This window comes from Scylla paramamosain, chromosome 11, assembly GCF_035594125.1.
Source record: "Scylla paramamosain isolate STU-SP2022 chromosome 11, ASM3559412v1, whole genome shotgun sequence".
NCBI lineage: Eukaryota > Metazoa > Arthropoda > Malacostraca > Decapoda > Portunidae > Scylla > Scylla paramamosain.
Window position 1 is genome coordinate 21120700 of NC_087161.1, and position 12117 is coordinate 21132816.

The 12117-nt window shown below is 35.8% G+C and overlaps 1 protein-coding gene and 1 pseudogene across 1 annotated transcript; both read left to right on the forward strand.

Annotated features, from left to right (window-relative positions):
* Positions 1-395: 395 nt before the first annotated feature.
* On the forward strand, positions 396-6353 carry LOC135105062 (uncharacterized; annotated as a pseudogene).
* Positions 6354-7472: 1119 nt separating this feature from the next.
* On the forward strand, positions 7473-9868 carry LOC135105063 (uncharacterized). The gene is made up of 3 exons (XM_064013004.1): positions 7473-7628; positions 8443-8640; positions 9079-9868. Exons 1-3 carry the CDS (start codon positions 7580-7582, stop codon positions 9333-9335), a joined length of 504 nt encoding a protein of 167 aa, XP_063869074.1. The 5' UTR covers positions 7473-7579; the 3' UTR covers positions 9336-9868.
* Positions 9869-12117: the final 2249 nt, after the last annotated feature.

The window sequence follows — 12117 nt, forward strand, 5'->3', positions numbered from 1 at the left end:
GCACCTCCACTACATTAAAAAGGCTGTAGCTATTTGGATTTTTAAGGATGTTTTTACGATTTCAGTGAAAATTTAACAAGATTTCTACATCACGAACAAGAGAAATAGCAGTGGGATAATCATCTCTGTGGCGTATGGAAATAATCATGGTGAGAAGGCAATGCGTTTCTGAATGCGGGCATTAGTGCCTGCTTGAGGTCGTTAGCACATAAAATCCCAGACAGTGTAAGCTTTCCCTGTAGCAATTTCTCGAGGGAAACACATGGGAGAGTTATCATCTTGTTTCTCACTAGTAATGATTTTTCTGTTCTCTCCTTCTCTCTCCCTTTAATGTTTGCCTTTGAATGTCTGTATAAAAGGCTGCGCGTTGTCTTTCACTGCACTCTGACACTAACATGTCTCTCCTTCAACAAATCATCATTGCTTCCCTGGCAGCCTTCGTGGGTACGTAAACAATAACTGTACTTATATTTGCATAAAACTCACGGCATCGTATAAGAAAGTTTATTTTTCTCTTAGTAATAACACATCAGGGAAGCTCGAGCCACTCAGTCCCAGCTGATCATTATAGCACTCTTTGTAAGATGTTGTGTACCTCAAGTATCGTGTCAAGGGTTCGATATCTGGCAGCTTCATCTCATGTGACATTACAAAATTTTCAACACTCGTCTCTCTGGAACCTCGTCAGCACCACGTTCGTAGATGCTTAATTTGCTTGTTCGAACTGTGCGAGACAAGACATAAAGCCACAAGGTTAAAAAGCTCAAACACTGTCCTCATTTTACGAGGAATCTATATTTCTCAGACCTCACCCTGTTTAAAGTGATGCTGTATCATGTAAACCATCTCTCAAATGATGCGTAACAATACATTAGTGAATACTGATGCATGTAAACAATTTAATCTTATAATGTCCACTTGAAATCTTTGCGTAATTGACGATTCAGTGAAAATTTTTTTTTTTATGTATGAGGACCACTGGCCAAGGGCAACAAAAACTGAATGAAAAAAAAAAAACACTTAAATGCCAGTTCCCAGAGCAATACCAAATAAAATGATCAAATAATAGAGGATAAGTGTCTTGAAACCCTCCTCTTGAAAGAGTTCAGGTCATAAGAAGGAGGAAACACAGAAGCAGGCTGGGAGTTCCAGAATTTACCAGAGAAATTTTTGAGATCAATGGTTAACTCTTGTATTAGAGAGGTGGACAGAATAGGGTGAGAGAAAGAAGAAAGTCTTGTGCATCGAGGCCGCGGGAGGAGGGGAGCCATCCAGTTAGCAAGATCAGAAGAGGAGTTAGCATGAAAATAGCGGGAGAAGATAGCAAGAGATGCAACATTGTGGTGATGAGTAATAGGTTGAAGACAATCAGTTGGAGGAGAGGAGTTGATGAGACGAAAAGCTTTTGATTCCACCCTGTCTAGATTGGCATAGACGACTCAGAACGCTAAACTTCATAGAAGCTATTTTAGCTAGAGATGAGATGTGAAGTTTTCAGTTTAGAATATAAGTAAAGAACAGACCGAGGATGTTCAGTGTAAAATAGGGGGACAGATGAAGATCATTGAAGAAGAGGGGATAGTTGTATGGAAGGTTGTGTCGAGTTGATAGATGGAGGAATTGAGTTTTTGAGGCATTAAATATTACTACAGTACTAAGTTTGGTCTGTCCCAATCAGAAATTTTAGAGAGTCAGAAGTCAGGCTTTCTGTGGCTTTACTGCTTGAGCTGTTTACTTTTATGGATGTGGAAAAGATATGGAAAAGTGTAGGGTGGCATCATCAGCGTAGGAGTGAATAGAACAAGAAGTTTGGTTTAGATGATCATTGATGAATAATAGGAGAGTGGGTGACAGGGTAGAACCCTAAGGAACACCGCTGTTAATAGACTTAAGGAAATAACAGTGACCGTCTACTACAGCAGCAATAGAATGGTCAGAAAGAAAACTTGAGATGAAGTTACAGAGAAAAGGATAGAAGCCGTAGGAGGATGGTTTGGATATCAAAGCTTTGTGCCAAACTATATCAAATGCTTTTGACATGTCTAAGGCAACAAAAAAAAGTTTCACCAAAATCCCTAAAACAGAATAACCAAGAATCAGTAAAGAAAGCCAGAAAATCATCAGCAGAGCGGCCTTGACGGAACCCATATTGGCAATCAGAAAAGGTTGTAAAGTGATAGATGTTTAAGAATCTTCCTGTTCATTATATATATATAAAAAAAAGCTTTAGAGAGGCAATAAATTAAAGCAATAGGACAGTAGTTTGAGGGATGAGAGTTTTTTAGGAACTTCCTGTAATACAAGACATAGTCAATAGCATTACCGTCGATCACTGTCAAAAAATCATAGTCGAACTCATAATAAATTCCCACTATCATTCATCAATTCCAAGTGTCTTCCTGAAGGTTAAAGTCTGCTGATGGGAGACAGAGCGACGGGAAAGTGTGGATACTTATAACTATCCGTCACATAAATGTATTCACTTCCCTTCTGCTTCCCTCATTCTTATCCATTCAAGCTCATAATAAGCTGTCTAAAACAATTTCTCAATTCCTTTGTCTGCAAATATGTTAACGCTTCAATTAGATTTGATTTAATATAACATTAAAAATCTCAAGACATTTCTTTACTATATCAAATAAAATATTTCATGCTACCAGACTGAATAAAATCCATCTATTATGCTCGCATTTACTTACTACTAACCTACGTACAGGAACTATATATGGTGCACAACATACTTTGCCATATAACTCTTCCAAAATTATAACTCCTCCCAAAAAAATGTAAGAATTAAAACCAAAATCAATTATCTAGACTCTAGACTAAAGCATATAAGTTCACTCTTCAAACAAAGAAAACCTTTAAAACTAAACGATATAACTAAAATTGTAATAGCTACACTCATGTATATGAATAAAGATGAAATGAATAACCTTCTTTTATCTCAAGTAATTCTCAACCATGGGTAAATTTACCCCTTGGGGGGTAAAAAAAAAATACATGGCAAGGGGGTAAATAACTGATATACCTAATAACTGAATAATAATTCAATTACATTTCATTTTTAAAATTAGAGAGAGAGAGAGAGAGAGAGAGAGAGAGAGAGAGAGAGAGAGAGAGAGAGAGAGAGAGAGAGAGAGAGAGAGAGAGAGAGAGAGAATGCTAAAAATGTGTGTGTGTGTGTGTGTGTGTGTGTGTGTGTGTGTTCACGTGAGGGAGAGAGGAATGACTATGATTTTTTTTTTTTTATGGAAGTAAGGGGTATCAAGCCGAGAGGGTTAATGATAGAGGAAAGGTTGAGAATCCCTGTTTTACTTCATGACTATAGTACCCGTTACCGTGATACTCTAATTAGGTCTTCCCCTTCACCGACTTTCAAAGTTTCAACACTCAACTACTTACTTATGACCTGTTGTATGGAATTCTATTCCTCCCCAAATTCAGGATTCGCCCTCCACCAACACAATAAAAGTAGGTTAAAAATAATATCCTGCTAACTTACTAATCAACTTTCTACCTTGCTTTGATGTATCAGGTATTATTTTATTATTATATTATCCCATCATATTATTGTATTATCATGTAATCATGCAAAATATCATGTACCAAGTATCAAGTTATTATTATTATTATTATTATTATTATTATTATTATTATTATTATTATTATTATTATTATCATTATTAACATAAGAACATAAGAAATAAGGGAAACTGCAAGAAGTGACCAGGCTTACACGTGGCAGTCCCTGTATGAAATATACCTATCTGTTTCCACCTATCATCTCCATCCATAAATCTGTCTAATCTTCTCTTAAAGCTCCCATATGATTCAACGCTAATAACTTAATTACTGAGTCCGTTCCATTCATCTACCACTCTGTTTGAAAACCAATTCCTTCCTATCTCTTTTTTAAACATAAATTTTTCAAGATTGAACTCGTTATTTCTTGTTCTATCCTGGTTACTGATCCTAAGAATTTTGGTTACTTCTCCCTTGTTATAACTCTTATACCACTTAAAGACTTCTATCAGGTCCCCCTCTTAAAGAATGTAAGTTTAACAGCTTCAATCTCGCTTCGTAAGGAATACTCCTCATCTCCTGTATCCTTTTAATCATTCTCCTTTGTACTGATTCTAATAGACCTATATCCTTCCTGTAATATGGTGACCAGAACTGCACAGCATAGTCAGATGAGGTCTGACCAGCGCCAAATATAACTTTAATTTTACTTAGGGGCTTCTACTTTTAACACTCCTAAAAATTAATCCTAACACCCTATTTGCCCTGTTTCTGCCCTCTATGCATTGCTTTCTTGGACGGAATTCAGAACTAACTATAACTCTTAAATCTTTTTCGTATCCTGAACCTACTAGAGCTTTCGTTGTTTATTGTGTACCTACTGTGTGGGATTTTCTCTACCTACGCTAGATATTTTGCATTGGTTGATATTAAATTGCAATTGCCATCTGTCTGTCCATTCGTTCATCCTATCCAAATCTGGCTGCAAGGCGGTGACATTCGATTCTGATCCAATTAATCTATCTACCTATCATCGTATCATCCGCAAATTTACTAACATCACTACTAATTCCACTATCCAAGTCATTGATATATATTAAAAACAACAGTGGCCCCAATACTGATCCCTGTGGCACCCCAGTAATCACTTGACCCCACTCGGATTTTGAGCCGTTTATTACAACTCTCTGTTGCTTATCGCTTAGCCACGATTTTATCCAGTGCAACACCTTCCCATCTATCCTGTGCACCCTAACCTTTCTCAGGAGCCTCTGATGGGGTACCTTGTGAAACGCTTTACTGAAGTCTAGATATAGGATGTCATAACTATATTATTATTATTATTACTATTATTATTATTATTATTATTACTATTATTATTATTATTATTATTATTATTATCATTATTATTATTATTACTGTTATTATTATAACTATTATCATTATATCTTATTATAATGTAGAACTAAATTATTTTACGTCACTACGCTAACTTATATGATTCCATATTAAATATTAATTGTGAATTAATCCTGTTTACGATCTGTCTTTGTATTGTAACTCCTATTTGGTGTTCCATCTGTTATAATTCTAATATAGCAAATGTAAAAAACCACCTTACTTATGAGTGCATATTATCGTTATTATTATTATTATTATTATTATTATTATTATTATTATTATTATTATTATTATTATCATTATTATTATTATTATTGCTAGCATGCAGTTTGATTTTCTCTATGATATTTACAAATATTTTTTGCCTGAGAAGCTTTATATAGACTACCTATAGATTTAATTTAAATTAAATACATATCTAATTTTATAAATTTATAACTATTAGCTAAGAATAAATGTTTCAGATGTTTTAAATGCTTCCCTCCACAGCCGCTAATTATCCCCCGAATTTCTTTGAGTGCGGGGGCCTCCGTTTCAACGTCACTGACAAGCTCGGGAAGGACATGACGTGAGAGGAGTGCAGGGGTCTGTGTGAAAAGGAGGCAGAGTGGGAGTGGAAGGCCGACCTGTCTGTCTTTGACAATGCTGAAGAACTGGAAGAATTCTCAGTCACCTGGCTCGAGATCTGTGAGTACTGGGAGTACATATTTCAGTGATCCTCGACGTGTTTATTCTTGAACGTCGCAAGTGTAAAATTAGTGAAGTAGAGGTAATTAAGTTATACTTTTGTTCTTCATTGTCAATGCTTAAAAAATTAGGATCTTATTTCTTCGTCGTTAGCAGTTCAATATTGAGTGAATGCTCGAGTTTACTCCGGTCATGTATTGGTTTAATGTTCAGTCTGTTTCTGTGTCTGTTTTGATATTTTATTTTTTTATTTCCATCTGTGCGTCTGACCTGTCTTTTTCATTTATTTTCATCCCTTTTATTTTCCGTTTAACAATGTCCATTTGCTTGCATGTATATCAGCGCGTGCCGCCAAATACTGTCCTCCTACCACACAAACAAATTTATCCCATCCGTTCTTCCTCTGAGCCAATACGCTGCCCGAACTTCCCTACATGTGGATGGGCGTGAGCAAGATGGACGGCAAATGGGTCACCCTGGACGGCACTCATATCACCAAGCAGAACCTGATGTGGCACGTGGGTTACCCTCACGAGACGGGCGTCCACGCCTTCCTGGAGAATGACCAAGACTACCAGAGTGAACTCCTATTGTCGTCTGTACATGAGCTCAACCATAGTCGGCGAGCACGAGCACAACAGCCGCTGTCTCTGTGAGGCTAACCAATGAAATCGACGCAAAGATTAAACCGACAAAGCTCCTCACTCTTCTTCGCCTGTTTCACTTCCTTCTTCTCTTAATCTTCCCTCTTATTCGTCGCTTTCTTTACCTTCTTCTTTTCTCTGGAAACTATCGTTTACAACAAGCACTGTATTCGGCCTATGGAGTTTATCTTCATTAAGAAACAATAAAGAAGTCCAAATTCTATTTCTTTTTATCTATTTGTACTTTCTGAGAATTGTAATAAGGTTGGTGATTCATTATGTCATGGTTTTAGAAGGCTTTAGTTAGCCTTTCTTTCATGAACAACAACGTTTGCAGTAGGAGCATCTCCACCACCTCCAATATCAACAAGAATAATAGCTACAAGAATAGCGACAACAACAACACCAACGAAAAAAAATGTACATTCTTATTTGGTACAAGAAAGAAAAAAAGAAAAAGAAGAGAAAAAGTTGAAAGTCACTTCATAAATTAATTTAATGTTTCCCATGAACCGCGGCAAGGGACATCCAGTAGTTCGGGCCATACACTACCGTTAGTCTTAAAACAAGACAATAACACCTACGGCTGAGTGGAAATACGACAGAGACTTTCTTGTCTAGCACTATGCTATATTTCAAAAAGAATTATGTTATTTTAGACAAATGTTTATCTTGGCTCCTCTTCGTGTTCCTATGAAACTGTGCCTCCTGCGTGAGTTCATTAATTCTAGATTGAGTTATGATTCGTACACCTGAAGGAAAAAGCTGCTTATCGCTCAATTTATTCAAGATCTTTTCGGAATTAAGAAAATACTCCCCAAAGCAAAGTATGTAATCTCTCGAAAATATCAAATTATTTATTACAAGATTGTGAAGAACAGTGCATGGAAATGGTGAACTCCGGCCATTGATTTCAAGTCCGGCCAGTAATTAGCAATCTTTGTGCGACTGCCGATTGTCATCAACCCTTTTTTTGACTTTCAGTGGATCGAAAAGGAGAGTGGGTCCACATGAGCTTTCTCTTGGTTTTTCCCAAGCGCCAAGGTCACACCGCAGCTTGTGCTTACGTGCCTGGTTACACTTCGTACCTGCTGCTGAGAATCAAATAAAAAAAAAATCTCGAGGTCGTTAGTTCAAAAAATCCCAGAGAGTGTAAGCGTTCCCTGTAACACGTTCCATAGTGATGTACGTGGGAGAGTTATCATATTGTTTCTCATTGGTAGTGATTTTTCTATTTTCTCCCTCCTTCTCTATCTACTAATTGCCCTTGAGTGGCTGTATAAAAGGCTGCGTGTTGTTTTTCAGTTCACGCAGACACCAACATGTCTCTCCTTCAACAAATCATCATTGCTTCCCTGGCAGCCTTCGTGGGTACGTAAACAATAATTACATATATAGAAAACTCACCAAAGTCTAGTGTTCTAGTGTTCTCTTTATAACAGCACATCAACGAAGCTTGATCCACTTAGTCCCAGCTGGTCATTATGGTAAGATGTTGTGTGCGTCAAGTGGCGTGTCAAGGGTTCGATATCTAGCAGTACTATTTCATGCCACATACCAAAATTTCCAACACACGTCTCTATGGAAGCTCGTCAGCAACACATTCGTAAGTGCTTAATTTGCTTCCCCGAGCTATAGGAGACATAACATAAATCAACTAAATTAAAATGCTACAACAGTATCTTCTATTTTATTAGGAATCTATATTTCTCAGACCCCTCCATGTTTAAAGTGAAGTTAAATAATCTTGTTTTTTTTTTTCAGATGACCTACATCAATACATTAATGAATATTGATGAATATAGACAACCTAATCTTGCATTGCCCTTCTGAAATCTTTGCAAAAGTCACAGTTCAGTGAAGACTTTCTGTAATACAAGACACAGTCAGCAGCATTACCGTCATTCAATGTCAAAAGACCATAGTCAAACGCATAACAAATCCCCACTATCATTCATGAATTCCAAATGCCCTTTTAAAGGTTAAAGGTTCGTTATTTGGAGACAGAGCGATGGGAAGTGGCGAACACTTATAACTATCCATCACATACATGAAGAATGTATCAACACCTTTTTTCTGCTTTCCTCCCTCTTATCCAGTCAAATTCAAAACAAATTGTCTAAAGTCTACCCTTAATTCTAAAGTCTAGGAATATGCTAACACTTCCATTTGCGTCCCTCCGCAGCCGCCCAGTGCCCCTCAAATTTCTTCGAATCCGGTGGCCACTGCTTCAGCGTCATTGACAAACCCGGGGTGAACATGACCTGGGAGGAGTGCAGGGGTCTGTGTGAGTTGGAGGGAGAGGGGGAGTGGAAGGTCGACCTGGCCGTCTTTGACAATGCTGAACAACTGGAAGCCTTTTCCATCACCTGGCTGGAGATCTGTGAGTATTGGAAATATTAAACTGATCCTCGAAGTAATGGATCGATATGGATGTTTATGTGTTTATTCTTGAGGGTCGCAAATATAAGATTAGTAAACTATTAGAAGAAATTAAGTTACGCATGTTTCTCAATGTCAATGATTCAGTGGTGATCTTCCTCGTCTGTACCAGTTTAGTACTTTATGAATGCTTGATTTTACTCTTTCTATGTGTTGGTACAATGCTCAATATGTTTCTTTTTTGTCTCTAGATAAATGTCATCTTATCAGTATCATCTCTGTTTCTCTCTCTTTATTCTTATTTCTGTCATTCTCTGTCTGTCTTTCTGCCCAACTCTCTGTCTCTCCCCATTTGTTTGCGTGTTTATCAGCGCGTGCCGCCAGATATCGTTCCCCTTCCACACACACACAAACTTATCTTCTCCGTTCCTTCTCTCAGCCAATACACTACCTGAACATCCCTACATGTGGATCGGCGTGCACAAGGTGGACGGCCAATGGGTTTCCCTGGACGGCACTCACATCACTCACCAGAACCTGATGTGGCACGTGGGTCACCCTCACGACATGGGCATCAACACCTTCCTGGAGGACATCACCAGGACTACCGGCGAGAATTCCTATGGACGTCTGTACATGAGCTGTTCAATGGGAGTGCACGAGCACCACAGCCGCTGTCTCTGTGAGGCTAACTGATGGAATCAACGCAAAGACAAAAGTGACTAAGCTTCTCCCTCTCCTTCCCCTAATTTTTTTCCTTCTTTTCTTACTTTTCCCTCTCCTTCATCTCTGTATAAGTTTTCTTCATCCCCTTTCTTCTTACTGACTGTCCCACACACGCATATATTGAAAGTTCAGAAGTATTTGACAAGTATAGTGAAAATCGTTAACCAAGAATCTGCTCCACACTATATGGAAAAAGAAATTTTGATACAAAGAAAATAAAGAAATTCCATCTTCACACAGAGGAAAACTCAAGAACATAACATGTTTTTCTGACGCATTAATCCCTCGTAAACAGCTTGTCATATCATGAGACACATTCAACAGCGTCTCGACGATCCAAGTCTTAACTCTTCAGTCATCCCTTTAAGCTGCCAAGGCGCCGCTCATAGAAAACTGATCCACGTTACTTGCACGTGTGACTTAGTTACCCTGTCCTTTATATCAAACACTATATTCGGCACATGCAGCTTTTCCTCATACGAAAGAATAAAGAAATCTATACATTATCTGTTTGATCTATTTGTAATGTCAGAGAATGGTAATAAGGTTGATGATTACTTATGTAATGCTTTTAAGAGGCTTTAATTAGTCTTCCCTTTATGTACAACAACAACAACAACAACAACAAAAACAACAAAAACAACAAAAACAAAAACAACAACAACAACAGCAACTACTACTACTACACTACTACTACTACTACTACTACTATTAGTACTACTACTACTACTACTACTACTACTACTACTACTACTACTACTACTACTACTACTATTACTACTACATTTGGATAAAGGTAACAATGTTCATCACACCATAACATTAAGTCTTCCGGGCAATTTGGAATCAGAACCTGATGGTACGAGATATCTAAATCAGCCTCCAGTCTTTCCCATGTATTTGATATCTAATAAGAAAGAGATGATTAATAATTTAAGGACTACAATCCAATAATACACGATATGATGAGATTTCACCAAAAAATATTAAAACACAAGCACGAATCATATCACTGGCCGCGTCATTAAGCCACTTAACTTTTTTTTTTTTACTAAAACAGGACATATTTCTTGAACATTAATAAAAAAAAAAAGGCAAAAGTTATCCTAATATCTAAATCTGGTAGTACATCTGAGATCAACAATTACAGGCCGATATAATTTCTACCTGCATTTAGGAAGATATCTGAAAAAAAGCTATAGTAGTACTGTGTGGAAAATAACAACCTTTTAACCAAATACCAGTACGACTTCAGAAGTAATTGCTCAACAGAAACCGTTGTACTACGTTTCGCTAACTTCTGGAGGATAAACAGTATGGGTTGATATTTTCATTGATCATTGATATTTTCATTGGGGTACTACAAAGATCAACCATAGGACCAATTCTCTTTCTCATATACATAAACGATGTCATTAATGTCAGTTTCAAATTTCAGTTTCTCAGATACGCTGATGACGCCAATTTCCTACTAGTAGCTGATAAAGATATTAATTCTCTTCACACTAACACAAGTATAGAATTAAAATGAAATAATCGATGGTTTAAATATATCAAATAAAAGCTTAATATTTCTAAAACTAGTTATATATATATATATATATATATATATATATATATATATATATATATATATATATATATATATATATATATATATATATATATATATATATATATATATATATATATATATATATATATATATATATATATATATATATATATATATATATATATATATATATATATATATATATATATATATATATATATATATATATATATATATATATATATATATATATATATATAAAACGTTAAGGGAGGATTGTAAATTGTGCCTTTCCCATGTTGAATTACCCATCTTCAACTTTTAAAACTTCCTTATTTCTCTGTACTTGAAATAAAAAAAACAAAACATTTTTTTCAGGATGAATTGACGACTCATCTCTACTACCCCCACCCAAAAAAAAAAAAAAAAAAAAAAAAAAAAAAAAAAAATATATATATATATATATATATATATATATATATATATATATATATATATATATATATATATATATATATATATATATATATATATATATATATTCCTTAGTGAAAAGAATAAAAGATAGACTTTTAGATATATGTAAAAAATCTAAATCAACTTCTAACAAAGTTTCCTTGGTTAGAGATTGTACCTCTTTCATAGTTTCATAAAGCAGCAGTATAAAGAGTAATATAGTAAGAAGTGTAAAGGAAATGATTTTTATATTACAAAATATTGCATTTTAAGATATCTACGAAAGTAGCGACTCTTAGCAACTCTTGGCAAGTTTATCATGACACGTATAACTGGTGTAAAGTTATAGTTTTTAATATTGTTTATCACTTATAATAATAATAATAATAATAAACATTCACTCACTATTTATAGAGTCATAATGTAATGTATTACACAGGGTTTAGGAATTTACTTATAAACATCTGTCACTTTGGAGCTTCGCCTCGACAGGCATTTTTTTTTTTTTTATGTAGGCCAAGGACAAGAAAAATCCAATGAAAAACAAAATGCCCACTGAGATGCCAGTTCCATAAAAGGATCCAAAGCGGTGGTCAAAAATCGAAGGATAAGTGTCTTGAAACCCCCCTTTTGAAGGAATTCAAGTCATAGGAAGGTAGAAATATAGAAGCAGGCAGGAAATTCCAGAGTTTACCAGAGAAAGGGACGAATGATTGAGAATACTGGTTAACTCTTGCATTA